General features: G+C 45.1%; 2 protein-coding genes across 10 annotated transcripts in view; one reads left to right on the plus strand and one right to left on the minus strand.

Moving 5' to 3' along the window:
* LOC128884687 (growth hormone secretagogue receptor type 1) overlaps positions 1-21,143 on the minus strand; it is a 43,770-nt gene extending 22,627 nt beyond the window's left edge. The window contains exons 1-5 of one of the 9 annotated variants that reach the window (XM_054138226.1): positions 14,893-16,110; positions 11,644-14,707; positions 9,379-10,157; positions 8,874-8,989; positions 8,320-8,482 (exon numbers count right to left, since the gene is read on the minus strand). In XM_054138226.1, the coding sequence (XP_053994201.1) occupies positions 8,320-8,482; positions 8,874-8,989; positions 9,379-9,469 (370 nt within the window). In that variant the 5' untranslated portion in view covers positions 9,470-10,157; positions 11,644-14,707; positions 14,893-16,110. The other 8 variants (XM_054138229.1, XM_054138232.1, XM_054138227.1 and 5 more) reach the window with 8 other exon arrangements.
* A 1,616-nt stretch (positions 21,144-22,759) lies between these two features.
* LOC128872076 (uncharacterized) overlaps positions 22,760-25,938 on the plus strand; it is a 12,120-nt gene continuing 8,941 nt past the window's right edge. Inside the window, exons 1-4 of the mRNA XM_054114400.1 lie at positions 22,760-23,556; positions 24,424-24,531; positions 24,993-25,138; positions 25,360-25,522. Of these exons, the coding sequence (XP_053970375.1) occupies positions 23,337-23,556; positions 24,424-24,531; positions 24,993-25,138; positions 25,360-25,522 (637 nt within the window). The 5' untranslated portion in view covers positions 22,760-23,336. The remainder of the gene's footprint in view (positions 23,557-24,423; positions 24,532-24,992; positions 25,139-25,359; positions 25,523-25,938) is intronic.

The raw sequence follows: 25,938 nt of genomic DNA on the forward strand, positions 1-25,938 counted from the left end.
TGTCAAGTACCAAAGAAAGTATATAATAAAAAAAATTGTCAAAGGTATCAGACCGGATAGTCAACGCGTTAAAAATATTTCGGTTCACCGTGTCCCGTGTTTACGTGCAACGTACCCACCGAAGGGAATAGAATTTCGAGCAAACAACCCAGTGCCCACTTCGCAACGAATTTTTTCATTCCAGCGAATTAACTGCATCCCGTTAAACCAATCAGGAATCCAGTCGCCACTTCATATTTCGCTACGATTGGACGTGAAACTCCGGAACGATCGGTTTTATATCTCCTTTTTACAAGCGCGCAGGAATTCTAATTGGCCGTTATCGGTTTGCAGCCGAACAGGGTAAAAAGATGTATACGACGGTTATAAAATCACATTTCACGCGATCGCGACACGCGTCATTGTGCGGGGAGGGAGTCGACGACCCGATACTTTTATTTTTAGAACGACTAATAGACGTCGCCGCGGATATCCCAATTGATGAACAGTTACGGCCAACTTGGTAAACTCGATTGCGCCGTAGACGGCGTCAGTGATGATCGTACTTTTAAAAATAAAACCAAATTCGTCGCGAGCCCGTCGCAATGTAGTTATTCGGGTATGGCGATAAAATGGCAATGTCGATCATCGCGTTCCCGTTTATTTTTCCCAGGACGTTTCGCGCCTTGTTAGAGGCATCTGCTGTTTGTTTCTTTTACGAGGAGCCGCGCTTAATGACGGATATCGCGTCGAAGAAAGGTTCCTCGGGAGCGACAGCTGCGATCGAAAACGCAATTTAGGAGTTCGGCGATGAAACTCGCCTCGCTCGCCACGTTTCTCCCCTTGGTCGATAATGGTTTTGCCTCGAGGATTACGATTCGAACTGGTCGTTCGCATGGAAAGCGTAGAAGTGAACGTCCGTTGCGGTTATGAAGCAGTTGAAGTGGTTAGAAATGAACTGATGTTATTTTTGTTTCTCGTCACGGGGCGGCGCAATGATACACGTCATCTGACAGAGACGCGAGCGCGAGCCACCGGTGGTACACGCCGGCGTGAACGTGTTAATTTCGAAGAAACTATTTGGTTGCGTATGAGAGAGTGATTGTCAAGGAATGCGCCATTTCAATAATTTCGATCCTACCTCTAACTGGTTCCGATATTACGAACTTGTAGCATACCGATCTCCAAGAACTTCGGTATAGTTCGCGAACAAACTTTATAACTAACCGCTGTTAAGATTCTGGACAGAAATTCTGTGCTCCGCTTTCTCGATACTAGTACACCTTTCGGCGATGTTGCGGACAAATTTCTCACAACGCTCTTACCACGGAGCATCTCCGCCGAACTTCCTTCCATGGCCAAATTATCGGAACAATATTACGATTGCGTCGAGCAATGCAAGCTTGGACAATCTCGGACATTCTCTGAATCAGGAATGGGCAAACCTCTCGCTTGGATCGATAGCGAGATACAGTCAAACCGAGAATGAAAGATCAACGATATGGTTGCTTTTCGAAGAATAATTTTTAAACGAAATCCAATTCATCAAAATCAAGATTTTTCTAAATTCCCTCTCGTAGAAACCTATGATGCCCGTATGTACGAGTGTGTATGATCTGATATTTAAAAAGAACAAAGAATAAAGTCAGTTTTAGCTCGGACCCCGTAGAGACCACTTTTACGAATAAAGTCTTTTACGAAACTTACGTTGTTTTCGCTCAAGCATCCTACAGTCGGAACGTTCGTAATGTTTCATCGCCATTTCGAACGATCTCAACGTTGATGAACGGCGTGTCCGTAGACAATAAATTTTAATACCTAGCGGCAGGGGTGTTTGTCGCTCAAACTTATGATTTACGAGGCTCGGTCGTCGAACGTTTCACCGAGCCCATGAACACGCATTAATCCGACCGAAGTTCTCTCCAACTTACTACAAAATTAATTTGATTTATTGCTCTCAGCGTGGGATGTCTGTTCAGTGTCGAGGATATTCTCCTTGGGAACCAAGAATCTGCTCATCGTCGACTTCGAATTACCCTCGATAAATAAACGTAAATATTTGCTAAACGTGCTCCGTAACAAATTATACGAAATTTTATTTTATCTAAAGGAAGGTCTAAAGTAATTGTACTTGTATTCGGAGAAGCATGCACGATCCCCGCTTTAATTTCTTTTGTTTACGGATCTCGATTGGTTCGGTAGATTTTAAGATGTTAAGATTTTTAGATAAGCGAAGGGCGCTTCGAGTTCTCTGGAGCTCTTTTCGACCCTCTGGAATCCACTTTTAAATAAATATTCAAACGTTCTGCCTGATATCCGACGCAGGAGATACATTTTCCTTTCAAAAAGATTTCGTTCTTCCGCCCACGTGCTCACGGTATTCAGAAGTTTAAGTACCCATGTCTCTGTCCATTTATCGATGAAGAACTCGACGTGGGATGGCAACGCGAAACTGCGCAAAGACGCGACGAACTTTCCAGTTCGATTTTCCGACGTATTTGTTCGAGCGGAATGTATGAAATTGAAAAGTTCGACAAACGTGTAAACGACGGGTTTGTAAGCGACGGGTGTGTCGAGAATGCATTACAAAAATTGCAATTTTGCGCAGATGCGTTGTTTGACAAAATTGACATTTCGATGCGTGAAACAATTATCGGAACAATAAAATATCTCCGTGACGCGGCACGTGTAATTTGAAAAATATTCAACGTGGCGTTCAGAAATAAAATGATCGAAGTAGCTAGAAATAATGTTGCTAAAATTCACGATGTAAAATAATGGGCTAGCTTTGCGTGCCGAGAAAAGCGACAAAAAATCGTAAATTAGTCGATCCTATAAATATTCGTACCCTCTATGTCTATTGAATATTGGAACGCCCTGTATATCAACATATTTATATAAACATACATTTGGGAACATCGAACCTACCATTTAATTTAACCAAATTTCTTCGATAGACATAAAGGGTTAGGAATATTTATGAGACTGAACTGTAAATAGTCACGTATGACTACACTTCTATCACCGAGTTGAACACCGTGTATTTTATTCGATCATAACTCCAGTTTAAATAAAAATATTTACTATTCGAACAATTTTGCATTCCAATTCTATCATTAAATAAAATGCATCCTGTTTAGTCCTTCTCAATTATTCGTCACCCTCGATCGCTCCCAAAATTCTACGATCATGTATGTAGATGCAAATCGATGACTCGGAACGTTGATATTTCAATGTACCAACCTGACAAGTGCAAGTACACGGTATTAACTGAATACCTAGTGCAAGCGTAAACTGAAGTACTAAGTGATCGAATATAAAAGTACAGAATCGATATCCACCCCAAGTACTTATTCCCAATTTTCACTCGACAAACGACGATTGAAACCCCGTGTAAATTTCATCGATTAATCGAAATTTTCGGCTCGGTGTTCCCTCGGAGTGCCGGATCCCCTTCGAAAACAGGACCGATCGTTCTTTCGCCCCGCAATACAAAGTCTTCGACGCGGAGGAGACGCGCCAAGAACGCGAGGGTAGCATTCCACGGACGAGAGGGGAGGTAAGGGCATCAACTTAAAGCGAAGCTCGTACGCGGCCTCATAAAGGCCAGACGCCTAAATGCTATTCCCATCAGCCATCCCTCGATGTTAGCCATCCCCCTCCAACCCTCGGTAACCGCATCGAGTATACGACGCAGACCCTTCGCGATGCCTCGCCGTTCGCTGCATGATTCCGTCCAACCCTCCTTCTGCATTCGTTCAATCGTTTCACGGCTCTCTCGACGATAACGAGAAAGTGCTACAGCCTACGTGTTGTCGTCGAAAGAAAGAAAGAAAAAAAAAGAAAAAAAAGAAGAGTATAATACCGTGTTACGGGAGAAACGGGAGGAGCAGAGCTCGTCTGCGAGGGTTTTACAGTCGATGATCAAATTGTAACGGGCTTAGGGGAGAAACAGGTTACTCGAGAGAACGATACGTGCTATCGGATAACTACACGGTGCGTCGCGTTGTCAGATTTTAAACGTTAACGTTCGGAGGACGTGGAAAATTTTCAGGAGAAAACGTCGACCTTCGCGGAAAATATGGAAACTATTCCCACCGTTTCAAGGTTTTTAATGCGAATTCCAGGTCTGTCGAGAAACACATTTTCCAAGGTGACGTCTCTTAAAGAAGTCTCGAAAGTTTTCCAAGAGACAGTACCGGAGACAACGATCTTCTCTCCTGTAATAATTCGATCGACAAGTGTAAACACGCCGCCCTTCGACGCCGTTTCCAATAATAAATGAGCAGTAATGTTTCGCTCCCTCAGTGATCTCGTAATAGAATATGAAATATTGCTTCGGTAGCGGGATCATTGAAACGGAAATTCCTTCGCTGGACGTAAATTTGAAACGACGTTTCGAACATGCCAGTTTATCGGTTCTCGTCAGGCTCTGATGAAACTCTATAAACAACGTTACCAATACGAATGGAGAATTAACGATTCGCGGCGATTGTGAAAACTTTCCGTTGGATCCGTGGATATACATATACGGAATCCTCGGAATGAAGTTATCGGGAATGTAATTTTCGAGGCTTTCGTGGTTTCCGTTTCTACGGTTGCTGTGTCGCGCGGACTCCTGAAGCTTAACAAACAAAAGCACGGGGAAACCGAGGAAAAACGAACGGACGGGGAGACGCGATAAGAACAGGAATGAAATTGCGGATAAACCGTGAGCGGTATATTTATCAAACTCCGTGCACGTAGGAAGAAGCGTGGGAGGTTAAAAAAGATGAAATGCAAGGATAGATAAGAGCGGTGAAAAAGGTCGGAGTGAATAGCGCGGTAAATCATTCAAAAATCTCCCCAAACGATCTGGAAGAACGTGAAAAGGATGGTGGGAATAAATTCAACGTGGTGAAACGAATTGAACGGTTCGCGCCAAGAATCGTATGCAGAATTTACACGGGTTGGACAATTTTCGAAAAGGAATATGCTCGACTTGATACGTTCGCGCCGGCGTGTACCACCGGTGGTCCACGCTTGCGTGTCTACCAGATGGCATGTACCACCGCGCCGCCCTATGACGAGAAATAGAAATAGCGGCATCGGCGTGAACGTGTTAATTTCAGTGAATTCGACTCGATTAACGTGTCCGTTCGTTGATCGCTGTTTCTACTCGTGTTGGTACAGGTAAATATTGACCACGATATGGATCCCGCGTGTAAACTGGTTCTAGCCAGTCAGAAAATATTAAGATCAATAGCACCAACCAGATTACGTCCAAACTACCGACCATGTTTGCGAGCGCTGCACAAGTAGAAACAGCGAATCATGAGCGAATAAGCGTATCGAACGGCCTTCCAAAAATTCAGTACGAAAAATATTTACCGAATGGCATTAAAAAGTCGACAAATAACACGTCCGGAATATCGAACAAAGCAAAACGAAGCTCGCCAACATAGTTACCAAACTGCGAAAACACGTATACATTCGTCCGCAAAAATGTGAAACAAATATGAAACGTAACCAAAATGCAAACGAGGATGTAAATCGGAACATTAATATCATTGCGTTATTTTACGAAATATATTCCGCGCGTACATTTTCTACGTGATTTCCGCTTGGTCGTATAAACGCATGAAATTACTAGAGTAACAATTACTCGGAAAGGACTCGAGTGCACACTTACAGATGTATGAAATCGACGAGACGCGGATGACATATGAATTTGATTAATTTAATTAATTAATCAACCCACGCTGGCTGGCGTTGGATAGGAAACCGAGAGAGTCGCGAATAGTTGGCTCCCCGAGGGAACCAAGGGATTTTCTTGGCGGTTGTAAACTCTGAACAGACGACGAACGTTCCTACCGTCGTTGCAACTTATGCCAAAAGCGGCGTTGGACGCTGGAGAAGGTCTCGGGGACGTAAGTAGATCATGAAGTTCCTATAAGATAAAGACCGTACCGGATTCGATTCCAACGTTCGCGAGCTTGTTACTCGGCTTGCAAATCTCTCTAACACGTTGACTGCCAAACAACTCGTGGAAATTTATACGCGCCTAATAATTTTTTTTTATATAACTGAACATTATTTTTGTCGAATCTAAAATAGTACTTTCGTTTTTAATTTATTTTATTTAATGTCAGATATTTAGCTATTATAGGGTCCACGTTACGATGTAGTATTACATTTTGTGTCTTATCGCATTATATTTAACTAGTACATACTTTTGCAATTTCGCCAAATTCACGAATTCTCTGCGGATTTATTTCCTTCAACGTTTCGTTTAGTTCCTCGGTGAAAAATCTTGTCAGCTATATACGTGTTAAGATCCTCGACACTCCTCGGAGAGACGTTCTCGATGCTTACCCATCACTGGGGTAATAACTTTCGCGAACTTCTAACGGAACGACACGAGGAGACACATTGACTAACCATTTTCATTTACTTTATATCGCCGTTCTGCCGCGTTATCAAGACGATAGCTACGCGAGATTAAATTGTAATCGATGGTAAATTTTAATAACGGCACTCTAGCTGCGCCGCACTTCTCAGGTCGTTAAACATGTTCGCTACTTTATTCATCTCCGCGTCACGAATCCGAAGCTCCTCGTTTTGCATAATCAGAGAGTTCGCGATGAATTAGAAATTGGCTTTTTGGAAAGTGGAGCGCGTCTCGGTGATCGTAACGTCGAAGAGGATGTCTTAAGAGTATCGAATATGATGTAACATTCCTTCCGATGGTAGCCGTCCTTACGGATTTTGCCAAAGGATTTTACGAACCCGTAAAACTCGGACGATTGTCCCTCGTACTCGTGGGTAGATTCCAGATACGGTGGAATTTTATTACGGAGATCAATTTTTGCGACCAGCGCGAAAAGAACTTCCCAACGATACGTCCGGCAACTTTACCTCGATGGAAGATTTAAGAATAACAGGAAAGACGACTGAAACGCGCGATATTTTCTGGTTCGCTCTAATATAACGCGAAGACGTGCCGGGGCGGGTTTAATGAATTTCGTGGAACCTTCGTACCCGGCTCACGTTAGCTGATGGAAGCTTTAAAACTTTCAATATTATGCCACGCCATCCAGCGGTAACGAAGACTGAAATTCTTGGCCGAAGTAGAATCAGCGACGCCGCTCCAACGTAATTAATTACGACTTCAAGTGGAGCTCAGCTTAAAACCCTGTCTCTCCTCGCAAAAACTGAGCTTGATAAATATTAACCGAGCCGCTCCTTAACACTTTCGGGACAGAATTGAAAATATTTCGAATTAAAAATTTGAAGGTACAATGGTCTCCGAACAGAGGCAATCAATGGAATGGCGAACGCTCGACTGGAATATACATTGTATAAACGTTATACAATCTAAATCGCGCGAGCAGGAAATATCTAAATTATACACGTCAAAGTTTCCAAACACTAGAGATGTTTGCAGTGGCAGATGTTGCGTTTGAACGATAAATCGCGGTCTTCTTGAGAAGTGGCTCTTGGGAACCAGCTTTCCGTTTGGCTGCGTGGAAAACGGGGTCGGGGAGGTTTTTTGTACGTTCGAGGGAAATAGTTTTCGGAATGGATATGCACTCCGGATAAAAGTAACGTTACGTTTGCAGAGGAAGACGAACCTAACTCGACTCGACGCTGATTACTCGGGTACGGAGCGTTTCGCTCGGGGATGATTCAAACATACTGAGAGAGATCAGGCATCATTGGCATCGAGCTATTTCAATTCCTTTTTTTACATCGGAAATAAAAATAATTCGTGTTCGGAGCATCAGAAAATTTCCTCGAATAAATCTCTGAACCTAGCCTCGAGATGAAACGAAACTGAACGTTACTACAAATGCACACGAACGTAGGGAATCGATACGAAATACGATCTCCGGCAGTAGTCGAGATCGAACTATAGCCGAGGTGACATGCGGTCGTTTTCATTCGAAAACCCCTCCAGCCCTACACAAGCAAATAAATATAAATGAATACCCCTGCTTGTTTGCCTTCGTTTATTTGCTTAGCTGCATTTGCTTTATTTACTCGCTTATTTGCATTCGATTGATTTAATCCCACGGAACCACGGTTTCTCGAAAATTCATCTTGGAAACCAGGTAATTATTCTCTCCGAGCAAAAAACATCGAGCACCGTCGATCCGCGTCTTTGAAGAACGCATTCGGCCGTCCAAGCATCCGCGCTAGGAAAGAATACTCGATATTCGGTCCGTTTATCGAGAAACCTTTCGATAACACACGGACCCGATCGAACAACTTTCGGGCAATCGAACGATCGTTCGACGTCCCGAACCGACCAGCGTGTAATAATAGGTACGAGCTGTGTAACTGGGGATCGTGACTTACACATGTGTTCACCGAGCGGCCAGATCTGCGGTCCGGAGTTGACCTCGATGAGGACGGCAGGCGTGCATATCAGGAGGACGCAGAGATCCGCCACGCTCAGGTTCACCAGGAAGATGTTCGTGCTGTTTCGCATGTCCTTGCCGCGGAACACGACCAACGGCACCTGAAAACCATCAACAATCCCCGATGTAACGAGATACCGTCGCTTATCCACCTTCGTCGAGCTCGACACTATTTTTTAGAGAAACGAGGTGGTCTGCGGATTTATTTAAGGGGCTTGGAACATCAAAAAATGAAGAAAAATCACTGTTTTTTTTGTTTTTTTTGTTTTTTTTATTAAAATCACTGAGTATTTTTTTGAAATTCAAAATGGTTAATTTTTTAAAAATTTTCCAAGTCTAAAAAATTTTTCCAAGCCCCTTGACACGTTGATCGCCATATATAGGTGGTAGTTTTTTTAATGAAAAACGATATCAAGATTCGTAATTATATTTTTGAACTCGACCATCACGAAACAACTACACCTCGATTGTGAAGTCAAGACGAGGACTCACCATAAGGTTTCCTATTATACCCAGGACCATCACTACTATGCAGACAACCATGGACGTCGTGCGAATGTAAGCAGGCAACATGTAGAGGTCTGTGGTCGCATTTTGAGGCTTGACTACTGAAACAATAACATTTCCCAATGTCAAACGTAAAATTTTGCAAGCCCGTAGAAATGTTAAATCGAATTGAATATATAAATTTGATAGGTCTATGAATCGTCTAAGAATTCGTTGCAAACGAATCAAAACCTAGCTTGATCTGAAAATGATCGATTACTACACGCGTTAAACAAGGATGCTGTAAGCGTAGTATACGATTCTAAAGTTGAAAATATTGTCAGAAGAAGTTGCTTATGTAGTTGAAGCTAGCTTAATCAGTTTTCAAGAAAGGCATCCATAATCTACGGCTTCGTAGCGGAAAATGTAACCACCTGTCGTCTAGAAAAAAAAAAAAAAAAAAAGAAATCAATCGGTAGATCGCGTTGAATTGAAACACATATGAGCGTACCGGAGAGGCCCTCTTGATCGTCGCCTCCAGCAATGGTCGCGTAGTAGGAAGAATTCAATTCGAACGCGACACTGGACACCGTGGACAACATTTTCGTCCCGTGAGTCGGTTGGATGGAACGTTTCAATCGCCTGTCCTCCCCGCCGGCTCTCTTCCCGTTCTATCGTCAATTGTCCATCTCGTCCACTTGCGTGTCCTCTCTGCAATTCCGGCGCGGACGCGACGTTTCGCGTCTCGTTAAACGTGCACTCGGTACACTCGCGCACCTCGTCGCCTAAATTTCACCTCGCCGATTACGCGTGAACGCGATTACCGAGTTACGTATTTACGGTTCACCATCGTCGCCGACGCCCGCCAAGCAAAACGCGCGCGGTAACCTCTTACGTGGGCAACTTGACGTTCGACTCGACACGAAATCGCGGCGATGCTCGGACACGTGGGTGGTTCACGGGGCGAAAATCCATCGGGAATCGCGAAAGGAACGTCGCAGCTTGTGAACGATCGTCGTGTACGGTTTCCTTTGACTTCGAGACGATCGTGGCTTTCGGTGACATTATAAACTGCTTCTTCGTGACTCTTGTGTGCGCTTCCTCGAAGGCGATACTTGCCGAGATCGTTGGCTGCGTTGCACTCGAACCGGTAAACGATCGTTCCACCCGCGGCACGAGGGATCTCTTCGAACAACCAATTCGAACTCGATCGATTTAGCCCCCTGTCGCTGTCTCGGACGGGGATTCGTTCTCCCTGACGAGAATCGGGCGTGTGACTCGGCAGAGGTACTGGGGAAAGAAAAGGAAAAAAAAAAAGAAATATACATGTCGAATCGAGTAACTTCCTCGTTTTCGAAGTCGGTTAAAAGTGGCGGGTGTCGTGGCGGCTTTTACGAATACGTGTATTTGTAAGCCAAGACGGGCTCAAAGGAAGCGTGGTCGTTAATGTATATACGTTAATGTATCAGTGCGATGGCTTCGCCACTTTTTCTGCGATCGAGGGAGAACGGTCGACGAACCACGAATTATTAATTTGGACAATTTTCGAAAGGCTTATCTGTACTTCGCGGGTACGTAACAGATTTATGAACGTGCATAGATAGTATTTCACTGGTTATGCAAAATGTAGGAGACTCGTTAAAAGTTTAAAAGCCGACTAGGAAATTCGAGATCGTTTAGTCTCGAGAAGCCAGTCGAGACTTTGAAGCAGTTCGAAAGTTCCAAGGCCAATTAAGACTTCGCTGTACCGTTTCAAAGCCTTATTACATTATTATTTCGACGATAAAAGTGAGAGAAACGGAAATATGGCAACTCCTTTCTCGGTTAGGCGAGAAACTTGTACCGTTTCGACCAGAATTTTGAACAAAGAATAGCCAAAGTATCCAAATTTCATCTGCATTTTTATTTTCTTCGGAAATTGTACGTTAATTAGAAACTCGCCAGGATGATTCGCGAATAAAGATGCAACCGATGTGGCGCGAGTTTTTTTGAACGAATGCGACAAAAATAGCGTCCAGTTTACGATTCACCGTCGAATCGTTCCTTGTTCCAGCGTTAACACGGCATCGACGCCGAGATAAATATTTTTACCCTACCTCCTTTGTACGTCTACCCTGTCCATCGCTCATAAACGCTGTATGTGGGTCGCTGGCATCTCAAGTATATAGATACCTTGGAACGCTCGGTTAACACCAATTAACTTCTCTCGCTATCGAAATCTATCCGAAACCTAATTCCGCCTCGTTTCAGCCGATCGTACGTGCCGATGAGATATGAATTGCATCTGCGAAACGACCTGCCCTAACCACGTCACTTCTAGCAATTCTCGCTTCCAGAAATAAACGTTCGCTTCTATTTTCATCGAGGAACAACATTCAGATTTAATTAAATTAAAAGAAAAAGGGTCGTAATAATTCGAAAATGTTCGCGTAATTTTATTTTACAATCGAACTAAGAGCACGAACGATCTAAATGTCTAAAACGATAGAGCTGAAATTAATTACCTAGCGTACACGTCGACGAAACAATGAAAATTAACCGATCCCAAAGTACCGTAATCCTGGCTCACGTTGGACGACGGAGTTGAAACACCGCAAACTAGGAGTGCGCCGTTGTTTCTCGTTAATTATCGCGTGGTAATTAAACATCTCGAGACCGCCCTTTACTTTCCGAGGAATTCGACCAAGGGTAACTTGTATCGCGTTACCATCTCTACTTATGTAAAACCATACAGGAGAAAAGAATAACTCGTGCGAGAGAAGAATAAAAATCCAACCTTTTCTTTCACCGCACCGCCACGTACAAAGTTCTTGCGGCCGGTAACATAACTTCTCACCGCTCGTTTAGAAAAGTTCGTCGGCGGTCCCGTGGCAAAACTTCACGAGCACATCGCGCATCGTAACTTGGTTCGTTTCCATCGACGCGTTCGCACCGGTTTCTCCCGTGTTTCTCGACGGAGACAAAGTTCAACGATTGCATCGAGACCCGACGACAACGTTTCCCGCACGAGCACTCGTCGGTCGTGCGTCGATACGTTTTCGAACGATCCGCGTCGTTCGCGAACGATCGCAAATCACGAAGATCAGTGAGCTACGAAGGGCAGAGGTAAACACGTGACGAGAAGAAGTTAGACGCGACCAGGTATCTCGAAGAACGGCAACCATGGCGAGCAAATAGTGCCAGTGAACTGAATGAACGCCGCTTGGCCCGCCACGATTCTCGAACGCGGCGCCCCGCGGTGCGCATGCGCGCTACCCTTTTTTCCCTTCCTTCGATCCCTGATAACAGCCTCGATTTCGTTTTCGTTTACAACGTTAATTGAATCGACGGTCGAAACGGGAGAAATAATACATTATTTCCAGATTTCATTTACGTTGGTCGCAGTGGTGGCCAGCCCGAATTTCGTTTCGGATATCAATTCATCTCGAATGGAATCGAGGTAATTCAAGATTTCTTTTAAAGCGGAACTGTTTACTTTACTTTACAGCCTTCGAGTAGTTTTGATTCTCGTAATTTCAGTCGCGGAGGTATGATATATGTTAAGATTCGTGGAAACGGAGTCGTCTGTTTTAGTCCATATTTCGTGTATCGTTTCTGTTTGTCTCGCAAAAGTTCGTTCGAAATTTTTGTTCGCAGAGGTGTCGTCGATGACCCTGGACGAAATTTTAAGAATTAGCTTAATTGTCGGTCTTTCGTTTAACAGAATCCGGCGGATTCCTGTTAATCTATTTGTATCCATTCTGAAATCCTCTCACGAAATAAACAAATTTTTCTAAAACTCTGTCGTTGAAATGCAAGGAAGACGAAGCCTTCTCACAGCCTCGCTCCTTGGAAGTTTCGAAACGTACGCGACGGGGTACAAAAGAAGGGGTCACGCCGTTAAATGAAACTCCGTATTAGGAATCCAAGCACATTCCATTCGGCTCTCACAATCCGCTCTATTCTGGCAATCGACGCGGATCGATTTATCGATTTAACTATTTCGCGTTCGTTCCCCGAAGTCCTGTACACATTTTCATTCCATCGAGGATCCTTAACGATACAACGTTCACCGGTACCCTATAAATTGCCCGTATCCTATCGTTTCCTAGGTTTTCGTCGTTTCCACTTCCCATTCGATTTGTATTTATTCGACCATAGGGGGCAGCTTGATTTCAGCTTTTTACTTCCAGCTAATTTTCAGCTTATTAGCTATCGAGATTTCGACCTGATTCTCGAGCTCTTTCGAAATTAAGCTCTCGATCTGTTTATCGGCCTTTACAATGATCAAATTAACGTTTCCGACCTCGAGATTTTGCTCACCCTCGCGAATTATAAATCTCATCATTCAGATTGATATTATTAAAACGTAATGACCTTAATTAACGATATAATACCAACGTCACGATCAAACGAGAAATATACAAAATTTTGTTAAATTACCTTCTCGAAATGTTCGATTCTAAGCGGAAGCGGCGGACTCAGTTTTCCTCGCTTTCTTTTCGTTCGACGCGACGTTCTTTATGTACATTTGTCTGACCTACTGTTCCGGTATATAAAGTTCCCCGTTTCAAGTTTTCAATTTGCTCGAAAGTTAAAGGTTTCCACGGATATCAGGTTATACGCGAAAGATTTGGTCGTTCGTTCTCTCGAAACGGTACAGTGGACGGCCATGTCCGACTTCGCTCCGTAATGGAACCCCATCCGTTGTCCACGTACATCCGGCGTAATCGGACTTTATCGAGATAGCGCGAGAAATCGAGCGTGAAATAGAGCGAGAGATCCGCGAAGTCGAAGTCGCCCCGTATTCTCTGCGAATTTAAAGTTTTACATTCGGTGCATGGTTGATTCGAGCTCTTGTTACGACGCTGCGTGTACAGACGTTCGTAGCGGCTCTAGTTCAGTAATCGCGCCGTGCTCTCTCCGCGTATTGTCGCGCGAATCCTGATTTGCGGTTCCTTTGTTTCGACGAACGAGCCACATCGGTATGCAACGTAGTCAAACCGAGCACGTTTGATAGACCCATGCGTGAAAGCAAAATTCATTACAACAACATTGTAACTATTTGTGGCGTAGTCAGTGATGCAATTCGTAATTGTATAGAAAGAAAATGTTTGCCTCGTAGGAATATTCGCGATTATAGCAGTCAACGTGTCGAGTATACGGATCGAACTTTCCAAACCGCGCGATTTCCGTGTTAAAAGTGTAGAAAGTCTGTCCATCCACTTTTAATTGCGCGCTCGAAGGGCGATTATTCAGCTCGTTATATTGATTCGTCTTTCTCGGTTCGTTTGCTCGGATTTCTCGTCGATAATCCGTATTCGCCAGGCACGTACGACGAACGCAAAGCCTCGCGACTCGTTCGCCGCCAGGCTTTGTATACAAATGACTCCGTCAACAGCGGGCGTAATTACGAACTCCTGGCTAATGTTGTTGAAAGCGCAGCCGGTCGAAGATTTATGCCGCAGGTCGCTTGGCACGATTCGCCGGGACGATAATTCCGCGCGACTTCCGGCGCCCGTCATTATCAGCGTCATTTACCCCGAGTGCTCCTTTCGTATCGATTCCCATGGTAATGAACGCCAATTTGCGTCCCTGTTATCGCGGCGTTACGGTGAAAGTCCCTTTCAAAGACTTTGTCGTTCGTGTCAACGTCGCGCGAGAGGCGCGTTTAATCGCGAAACGAGACGTCGATTAATTAACCTGCGATTGAACTGATTTACTGTATAAACCCGAGCAAAACAACGGCTGTTTGCGCTGATTTTAATTAATCCACTCGAGCGCACGTCCGCGCCTGACGCGTTGAAATTCGCTGCGCTGGAGCTAAATTGATCCTTGGTTCCTTTTCGGCTGGTACGAGGCTATTTTATGATAAAATCAGAAATATACGGTCGCCAGATAAATACTCTGTGTTTATCGAAGGAATTTGTCGAAATTAAACGAGGCTCGATGTTTCCAGATAAATTTTTCATTGCGAACGGTTAACTCGTTTGTTATTTCGATGACCTTAAGATTTTAAAATATAGCGTCATATATTTGGTCCTACCTTCCAATCGGTCCACTAGAATACAACTAGCGGTTTATCCTGTCACGGAACAACAATTAGGATCACGAATCCCGAGGTACCGTTCGGTTTTCTTAGACAAACGTCTTCCTACTCGAAGCGCAGTCTGGACTCGTCAGTTGGACGCGTTCAAGCTGTTCGAAACAACCGATGGACCTCCCGCGGTCTCGAAGAGCATTTCGTTGACCCGAGAGCCGTCGCGGGAAACTTTAATTGAAAATCCGCAATTCCGAGAAATCCAGAAGGAAACGATTCTTTTCGCTCGATGATGGAGCGAAGTCCACTTCGAGGAGACAACTTTTCGCCAATCCTCCCACCTTCCCTTCCGAAATATTACGGATGAAAGTATCCAATTAAAGTTTTCTCCGCGGGTATGTCGTTACGCTTATATTTAATAACTTTAAGATCCCCTCTCGGAGTTTTTCAAAGGGATAATCGCGATTTCGCCCTCGCTGCTAATATTTCTTCCTTTGTATCGGATCCACGGATCGGGGAATCGTAGTTCCTCGACGAAGTACAGTTCGGGGACTCGTAAAAAATTGCGCGAGACGGGGATGTTTCTAACGGTTGCGCGTCTATCGCTTCAAAGCGCTGTTATCTTCTCGGAACATTTAAATCATTCTCCGACGGCGGCTGATAAATTGTGTACCTCGCGTTAGTTACTCGTTTCTTCTATTCGCGACGCGTAGTTGCGAAAACGATGCCTCGGTACGTCGGAAATACCGCGAAGAAATAAAACACAGCCTCGACGAAGTCACTCGACGGACGCCATCTTGTATAAGGGAAACGGAGTCGCGTAGTTATTATTCGGTGCTCAGCGAAGTGGCAATCGTAAGATTTATCGACTAGGTGCTCGCTTAAAATAGAGTTCTCGGCTTTCCACTTGTTTGTTCCATCTATGTGCAAATTTCCAATTTCAGGAACAAACGATACCGATTGAAAGGACCCCGGCGATGTGGAAGTCGATCGAGGCTAGATTTCTTAACTTTCTGTGGGTAATGACGCGTTCTCGCGGGCCGGAATACAGGGTGTCCGAAAAATGTTGGACGTACTTGAGAGAGGTGGTTCGGGGGGTGATTTGAAACAACTCCTTCCTTAGCGAAAATGTTGTCCGGGACTTCGTTAAGGAGATATTAAAAGAAAAGCGTCTTCATTCAGAAAATCATTTTAAGCTCGTAAATCAGAAGGCTCCTCTATCAAAGTTGACGCAAACACAAAATAACTCCCACGCGTCCGTCATTTAAACGAATTCTTAAAACCTCGAGAGCTTCCGAAAATCCAAGAGACTCGCGACTCGTCGAAAGCAGCGCGATTTCGAAAAGTTGTAAGAGATGTCTTTCGCGTCGATTGGCCCGAGAAGCTACGCGGCCAAGATAAATAATATTCACGCCTTTTTTCCCGCAAAACAGAGAAACGGACCAGGCCGTGATTTCGTATAAATCACGCGATCGCACTAATCAGAGCGCAAGTACTAGTACTAGACAGCCGCGGTAGCATACTCCACGCGCAAGGCGGCTCGCGCTCTGATTGATCGGGCTTTTCTGTTGATATCTCCTTAAAGAAGCCTCGGACAACATTTTCGCTAAGGAAAAAGTTGTTTCAAATCACCTCCCGGCACCCTGTATATCCCCGATGACTCGAAATGACTCGAAATGATAAAACTGCGAAGAATAATAGGGCCGAGGAGGCAAAGACGTTCGATCTCAAAACTTTCCCCTGGCGATCGTCGAGATCACTCAGAATCTAGAAACTTCCCGAAGCTCCTCGGAGTCTCGGAACCTTTCGAACGCAGCCTTTCCTCGCAAATAAAAGAATCGCTCTCAGCCTCGTTACTTTCCGCTTACTGTCGCGAGACAGGATTGGAAATCAGACTCTCAGATCAGATTCTCTCGGTGGATCCATACCTGCCGAATGTTTGGAGGCGTCGATATCTCAAAGATTGACTGTGGACGTTGGTTTACTTTAACGTTATTCGTTTCAGCTGGAAAGTCGTAAAACAGAATCTAGAGCTAAACGAGAAGCGTCAGGGATGAACGGACGGTGCCAAGAATATCTCGATACTCGAAGGATAAGGCGCGCTAATTCGTCGCGGAACGTCTAGTTTCAAAGAAGCTCGATGAATACAGGCAAAGTTGAAGAATAAATCGAATTAAACGAGTTCGTCAGAGGGACTCCTTCGATGGATCTTCGATTTAAATTTTGTATCACGTATGCTACTTTATAGTATACAAGTGCACGGAAACCAGCCCTGCCAGTTGAAGTATACCTCTAGTTTCAAAGAAGCTCGATGAATACAGGCAAAGTTGAAGAATAAATCTAATTAAACGAGTTCGTCAGAGGGACTCCTTCGATGGATCTTCGATTTAAATTTTGTATCACGTATGCTACTTTATAGTATACAAGTGCACAGAAACCAGCCCTGCCACTTGAAGTATACCTCTTGAAGGGTCTAGGAGTTCGATCTCCGAGCAGCGTTTACACGATCGTATATTCTCCGATGTTAGCCGCCGAGCGTCGAGCGTAGACGAGGACAGCGAGTAAAGAGTAGGACGGAGCGAAAACACCGAGGTACGCACTTCGATAATTACCGTGTCGGATTATCCCTCTCCCGCCTCTCTTATCGTTTCATAACAACACTAGACGACGCATGAAATGTATACGACATCGATTCCACGAATCATCCATGATTCTGTCGTCGTGTCTTACCCAGCGCGTGTTATTCTAAACCGTGTTAAAAATGGGTCTTCCGTTCGTAAATCGTCGAAATAAATAAGAAGGTTCCGCGCCGGTACTCCACCTAAAATATATTAGAAAAATGACGCGCTCCGCCCACGTTTGCTCAGCCCGCGCGATAAGTGTTTCGTTTGCGGAAAGGTATTTAACACGGCATAAAGGATCGCGGAATGATTCACGACGTTCGTGTCAACGTTAGGCGTCGTAGAGTCGAAACGATTGGCTCTATATTTCGCGCGAACTTGCGAGCCAAGCTAACTATACGCTCCCGGCGGATTCAGCGAGGAAAAAAAAAAATGAAATGTCGAGCAGCGCGTAACATCACGCCTGACAGGGACCTGCCGTTCGCTGTCGAGATTCGCGGCTTTGGCTATCGCTTTGGTTCGTGTTTTTCTAGCACGGCTTCCTAAAATCGACGACTTGATTTACGGCCGTCGACCAGCCAGGAGTCGTATCGCGTGATTTATACGAAATCACGGCCTGGTCCGTTTCTCTGTTTCGCGGGAAAAAAGGCGTGAATATTATTTATCTTGGCCGCGTAGCTTCTCGGGCCGATCGACGCGAAAGACATCTCTTACAACTTTTCGAAATCGCGCTGCTTTCGACGAGTCGCGAGTCTCTTGGATTTTCGGAAGCTCTCGAGGTTTTAAGAATTCGTTTAAATGACGGACGCGTGGGAGTTATTTTGTGTTTGCGTCAACTTTGATAGAGGAGCCTTCTGATTTACGAGCTTAAAATGATCGAGTGGAAATGCTACACGACGTTACAAAACAGGATGCGTCGTATCCGAACCATTCAGCACGGAGTGACAATCGAATCTCGGCCGCGAATTGCCTCCGCTATAAGTGGCGTTCAATTGGCAGAGTCTTTTCGCTGGGCCAGGATCGACCGAGTCGAGAAAATTCAATTGCTCGGGTCGAAATTGAGGGGAACCGGAACCACGTTCCACCTAGAATTACGAGCCATTCATAGCGCGGAACAATGTTTACGGTTTCCGGGAAGCGATTAGTTTCCGAAATGAAGTCCCAAATGACGTTTCGCTCGAAGAAGGTGGTCAACGCGAGAGTTTCTTTGGAACGCGTAGGAGCAGGGGAAACTTCGTTGCCGAGTACTTTTTGGTCTCATTTTCGTCGGGCAAATAAATTCTCTGATAGAAGTAATCATTTTCTTAATAACGCGCGCAGCTGCGATCGGTAACCTTGACCCTTTATAGAGCAGAACTCACTTTTTTATTTTTGTTTTGTAATAGTCCATTTACTTACACCACAAGCTTAAGAATACGAGATTCCCGCCCCTTCCTTAGTGGTGACAATGAATTTCGAAGCAACGTCTAGCAAACCAAAGGTAGTAGTGAATGTGAAATTTGAATTGAAAAATTTGTCTAGTAGAGGAGGTTTACTCCGAGAAGGCCTAGGACCAGACATTGAATTTCAGTTTAAAGATTTATCTAGTAAGGAAAGGTGACTCGAAGAGAAACATCTTCAAAAAAAGGGGAGCACAGCGAATCAAGAAATTTGTAGAAGTTACTGTGTAAAATGTGTCGCGAAATCCAAAAAAAGTGATAAGTTGGGGACCGTTGTCGACGAAAAACACAGATTCGTGTCGAATGGTGGGTCAACGTGCCGGTTCAGCGGAACCTCGTAAATCTCCCGGCATCGGGAGCCGCGTTCCCTGCGATATATTGTCGCGGATTCGCCAAAGGATTTACGGAACGTCCGACGGACGTATGGATAAACAGACAACGTTCATCCACGCCTCGCGAACACCTAGTAGACGCGCAGATGTGGGAGGACGACTCGCGTCTCTCTTTTAAAAGTTTCGCTGTTATTGTTGGTCTCGAGCCAACCTAAGTAATGCTCTCCGCGACGCAAATACATCAGCCAACTCTGTCCAACCTCCGCCATTTTTGTCGCTCCTTTGAATTTTCCCGTGTACTCGTTCGTCTTCGAGGAAGAGCGAATCGACGACGGAATTGCGATCGATATGATCGATTCTACGTGGCTGAGGAGGACTTCGAGGTTCGCGACGACGATCACAGGTAACTGGTAAATCTTAGGTTCGGTCCAATTCTCAAGGTTTCCAGGTCGCGCGACTCAAACGCGGTGAATTCTCCAAGCAATCTCGGCAAGACTCCATTTCCACACTTTGGCTGGAAGTTCCTGATGTAAACGGACGCCGGAGCGGTGTGGAACACTTGGTAATTGTCCAAATTCTTTAATTAGAGATTCTTTCGTGCAGTGGAAAGCCTTTCTCGGGGTACCTTAATTGCCTAATCGCGAGGATTGCAAGGACGAGCAGTTTTCAGTTGAAAAGACGTAACATCTTCCGTTATTTATTCTCCATTCTTCCGTTATTTATAATCCGTATAATCTATATTCTGTATAAATCCAAGTTGTTCGTAATGAAAAATACATCGCTTTGATTACTCCGAAAATGAATAGCAACTAACAGACATAAATTGAAATTGGTTTTAACGAAAGCGTATCGTTTGCTCGATATCGATTTCCACGAGAATTAATTGCAAATATCGGACACGGTTCCGCGAAAGTTTGTTTTCAATCCTCCTAATATGTGAAACGATAAATGCGAGTTGCGCGTAGGTACGAATCGATCCCGATAAAAATGCACGATCTCGTAGACGTCAAGTACTTCGAGGATTAAATGCAAACACACTGCTGCGCGATAACTGGTGGCGCCAGCTAACGAGAGCTCCCGGATCGAGCATCGTTCGATAGCCGACTGATTTCTACTGCCACCTGCTTCATTGGCGCGATAAAATACTCGTTCGATAAAATTCTCCCTCGCGGAATATAAATTCCTAAAATTCCCTTGGAAATTACTGCTTTTAATTCCGATCGAATCTCAACCGCCTCGGAAAATGATTCTCCACGAAAAATAGCAGTCGTCCGTAATTATCCGCGAAATAAAAATTAAACGGAGTCTCAGTCGCTTTCTACCGAAACACCGTTCGTCGCGAAGTTACGCAGCGTTGAAATTCGAATCTAATAAAAATCAGCGTAATTCTGTTCGTTAAACTTAATTCCGTCGTCGTGCTGTTGTTCGCGAACAATTTCAACGGCAATCCACGCGAGCAGACGACGTGCTCAAATTTCCAACTTCCGACGACGTTATCGCGCCTCGAAACATCTGCGTCGCGATTATCCTTGTTTCTCATTGGCACTCTTCGTCGATCTCTTTGTCATTTTATGTAACTGGCGTGGCCAATATTCAAAAAATTAAAGTACTTATACGGACTCTAATTTTTTATATGAACTCTCAACCGAACTTGGGAACACTGTACTAAAATGTTGAAAATGAACCATCGGGAATACGATGAATCACGAGGAATGCCCAGCACAGTAACACGTTGTAAACAATTATTATCCCATTTGACTATCCTGTTATCGAAAGATTCTCAAGGTCCACTTGATCCAGCTAATGATAGCTCGACGGAAAAAAATATTCTTCTCCTTTTCGAGTGCACTTCCGCGACTATGAAAAACCGACTGACTCGGAACGAGTGGTGGGCGTGAGCAGAGGGCAAAAACTGGTGCTACCTTGTTGTTATAAAAACCGCTGACGCGCTTAATCTGATGAAACTGTACCTAACAATTGCGAGATAGAGGAACTGCGACTTTCCGTGCGATTGTCAAACGACGACCTCTGGCGATTATTCTCCGGTAGCCGGTGTTTATAAATCCGCAGCCGACCGAAGATTTATCGTTTCCCGCCGCGTTTGCAAGTATGATTTCAATGATTCCCCATTGGTAAGGCCGCGGGTCTCGCCCGCGCGACTCGCGACGCAAATCGTCGTCAAAGAGGGCACGCCATTCTTTTCTGGTGACATTTGGAAATTGTTTCCAACGGTACCAAACGTTTCATAAAAATATTTCAAAGACGAGAGCGCGCACTTTGAACGATACTTTTACCAATTTTCACAAGCGTATATCGATTTATGGAATTTCTGAGCGCTGCACCGGCCTCAAGTTACCGACAACTCGTCTCAGGGACGGATCATTTTTTCGTAACCGATAAAAACCCGACACTGACCTATGACAACTATCTCGCTACGAAGCTGACCGTGCTTCCGCCTTCGGACACTTAATTATGGATATTTATTCGCGCAACAATTATAATCGATGCGAGCGAGTTGCAATTTGCAACTTGCAAAGAGATAAATACTGACAATGTAGGTTGACGTTGAATTTTTGAAAAATGAACGAGCGCCTGTTACCACCTTGAGAAAATGTCTCGATCGATCTACATATGTACATTAATCGTACGCTAATCGTACACTTGCCCGAGAGCGTGCCCCGAGAAGTTGATCGCGTTCTACGATCGAGCGTAATCTAATTATCTACGATAATTTAGAATCGCGGTCCATCGGAACCAGGACCTCGTCGACGAACCAAAGTTTTCCCAATCGGCGTCGTGGCAGCGTGTATTGTGCGCCCGCGATTCGTTTAATCAGTCATCGCGTAGTTATGCAAGGGTAAGGTTGTGCAACAAGGATTTAAAAGTCTTGTAGTCGATATGCTAATGAGCTTACTCCCGGTTAAGAGGGGTTCTCGCGTTACGAAAATTCAACCTCGACGAACGGAGCCCCCCTCGACGATAAACACGGTTTCCCCAGGATTATCCCCCCGGTGCACGGGGATTAGGGTTGAGTCGTAAAACACTATTCGCCGGACGCTATTCGTTACAAATTTACTCGGTACACTGTTGGGATGTAACTAGGATACAAAATAACGAAATAAATGAATCGTTTGAACGAATTCGAGTACAGTGGATGATCCGCTGCCGTGTCGAGTATTAAAAAGTAAATAAAACACCCCGATTGATGGAGGGGAACGGGTGGGTGGGGATGTTTTGGCTGATGGGGCAATTAACGAGGTTAACGAATGGAACATAGCTTCGGACACGAGACCGGTAGCTTTCTAAGGGATTAAATCGCAGAAGCTAGACTTGTAGGCAAGGAAAGAACAGTAAACCCCCGGCGGGAGGAGAGGGACGGAACAAGGTCGCCGATGAGAACGGCTGCGGGTCGGTCGATGAAGCCTAAAACCGTAGAAATTCGCCTGATACATGTCGCACTGGCTTCCTTATAAAGCTCCGGGTTTTCACTACCAAGGTCCGCAGTGCGAGAAGAAGCGCCGAGGAGGAGGACCACCGCTTCCGCTCGTGTTCACCCGAAAAAAAAATACTTCCCGGTTCGCCGGATCCGATCCAGCTCGAGGGTTTCGCGCGTTCCTCGCGGGTGCGGTCGCGTCGTCGCGGCGCTGCCGTCGGGCCGCGGCTTCGTCCGTGTGAGAGTTCAGTGAATAAACGAGAAACCAGAAACAAAAGGGGGAAAAAGAAACCGATGATAATAAACGGCGAGGTCGCGACTTGCTCAACCGTCTCGGGAAAAGGAAAGTTCTCGCGCACAATCGACGCCGCGCTCTGTTATTAATCCGCTGCGCGATAGAGATCGTTGAAAAGGCCCGAGGAAGAACAAAAAACTTCCAGAAGAGAATTCGGTTTAAGGGAAATATCGGCTCGAAGGAAGTCGGGAGCAGAGAGGCGGGGAAAATCTAATCGAAGAGAGCCGAATAAACGGAAATCGACTTAAAGAAGATATCTACTCGATTTGAGAAAATCTGAGCTCGAGACCCCGAAGAAGGCACGCGTCGAGCGACGTTAACGGTTCCCCGATGGAAAATTCGCAAACACTGCTGGCAATTATCGGCATCCTCTGCGCGTGCACCTGCGGCGGCCGCACGGAATGCGGAAGTCACGCGGAGATCTCGCTGCTGACGAGCATCCACGATGATCCGTCCTGCAGGAAATTGTCACCCAGGGGCGTTCTGATGTACGAAGCCGCGAAGCTGCTCGCCGAGACTTACAATAACAAGTCCAGCGGATTCGACATCGGTATACGACCGTACATTCTTCCCGTTTTTTTCCGTATTCTTTATCCTTTTTTTTTTCATCTTTTTCTCTCGTCGCTTGGCTGCAACGGAGGAATACCGCGACAAAAACGATGCCAAGGAAAATCGCTAGAATTCCGATTCGTCGCGTTTCGACGCGTCGTCTCGACGCCACGAATTAGAAATAAATCGTTGGGAATCCTTTACCGGTTGATTTAGAGGCGACAGAGACTCGTTTAGAAGTGTGAATCGCGTTGGGCAGCCACGAGTGTTCAACATAGCGAGTCTCTGATTGGGTAATCGATGCAATTTCGTTTTTGCTGCCTCTTCGCTTATCGTTTATCGTCTGCTTATTCGAACGTTAATGTACGTAAGAGATTCTTTTTTTTTTTTTGTTATTTAAATGCCTGTTGTTATTACCACCGCGACGAGGCAAATGATTAGTCTTACAGAAATTTTTGAAATTAAATTGATTACATGGAAAAAATTACTCGAATATGTCTAATCGATTGCGACATGTAATTAAAAAGGAGGGTTATTATTATTACTACTGCGATAGGTCAAATGATTAGTTTTACAGAAATTTTTGAAATTGATTACTTGGAAAAAATTACTTGAATATGTTCGAGTTCGAAAGAAATGAAACCTAAAGGAGACCTAGTGGTGACTGAGAGTCACCTCTCGAGTGCAAAGGGTTAATAAGACCGTACGTGTGTCGTTCCTCGAAGGGAACAGATATTCGTGTTCCCGTTCCATCTCGACAAGAAAGTTCGAGATTGTTTCGCTGGAAAAATATAGTATTCCATATTCCGCGGACCTGGAACAGGTCCAGGAGGAATTGATCGCGAATTGCTTCGCTTTGTTTTTCCAGATCTGAACGTGGTGGACACGTGTGGTAGTATAACGGGGTCCGTGAAGGCGGCGATGAAGGCTCTCGTGGCGGCGGACACCAATTGCTTGCAAGCGCCTTACTACTTAGGTAAACGTTTGCGCCAACCAGTGTCGCAGTCATTCGTCGTTTGGATTTTACGTGACTGGAACGGACCTGGGAATATTAGGACGACGGATTCGTCCGCGAGAGTCGCTGGTGATGGATCGCTTTATTTTTAGTTCGGGTTGTTGTTCATGCTTGGCGCCTCCAAGTATGTAGGACGCGTCGCTCGAAACGAGGAAGAGCGCAGAAAAATTGAACAAGTTGGAACGTTAGGGGTTACGTCGTCGACGAATTGATAAAATTTACACTCGATACGAATCGATGACAGATGAGATTCGGAAAATGTAGACCACGGGGATGCGAATTTAGGGTAGTTTCGAGTCGTTCGCCGTTGTGGAGGGTTAAACGACTCGCAAAAGAATTGCGATCTCGCGGCGCAACGTTGCTGATAGCGGTCGCGACAATTTTCCAATTTAACCTTCGTAAAAACCGCCTTTGTTTTGTAGGAATCATTGGACCAGACACCGCGACAAACGCGGAAGCCGTACATAAAATCACGTCGGTGCTGAAGGTACCGCATATCGTGAGACAGAAATCGAGTGCTCCGTTCCTTCATCGTCTCGAGAAAGAATCCGATTCTTATCTGGTTCAGGTAATAATTTCCGTAACGATTCTTCATTAGACTCGAGTAGCAAAACACGCGCAATCCGGTGCAGGGTGATTAAAAACCGTCGATGTTTAACGACGCCATTTATTATAACTTTAATCCCTGGTAAGTGCTTACCAATATTTTTTTTTTTTTTTATTTAATAAAAGCGACTCTAAGCGATCGTTCGCTTGCTTCGTATTTACTTAGCGGTTTTTTGGTTTCAGGGAGCGCTAAAGGTCGCGGAACAGTTGAAGTGGAAGTCGTTCACGTTGGTGGTGAACGTCGACGAGGACGGCGAGGACGACGCGCAAAACATCGCGAAGAAACTGACGATGGCGTCCATTCAGAAAGGCCTCTGCGTTTTGGTGCACGATAACGACGATGACGGTAATTGATAAATATTTAACGCGCCTCCCAAGAATAAGGAGTCAAATAAGAACACGAAACGTAGGGTACGGTATTGGTCGCGTAGGTAAAGCGGTCGACGGTGGATCCGAGGATCGTGGCTTCGAATCCCCGTGCCTTATTTTTCGTTTAGACTCCTACATATGGGGGCTCGTCCGGGGTGGGGGGTTACAGCGGCAGAGGACCGGCCAGTGACGATGAGTCACGATGAACAACAATGCCACGCGAAGGACGGTGGAGCGGGCAACAATGAGGCGTCGAGAGAGAACAACGTTCCAGAAAGAGAGAGGGGAGTACACTCGCGAAAGAGGGTGCGGCGCGCACTGCTGAGACGCGAAACCCGAGAGAGAAAGAGAGAGGGGAGTACACTCGCGAAAGAGGGTGCGGCGCGCACTGTT

This window comes from Hylaeus volcanicus, chromosome 2 (assembly GCF_026283585.1).
Source record: "Hylaeus volcanicus isolate JK05 chromosome 2, UHH_iyHylVolc1.0_haploid, whole genome shotgun sequence".
In the NCBI taxonomy this organism is placed as follows: Eukaryota; Metazoa; Arthropoda; class Insecta; order Hymenoptera; family Colletidae; genus Hylaeus; species Hylaeus volcanicus.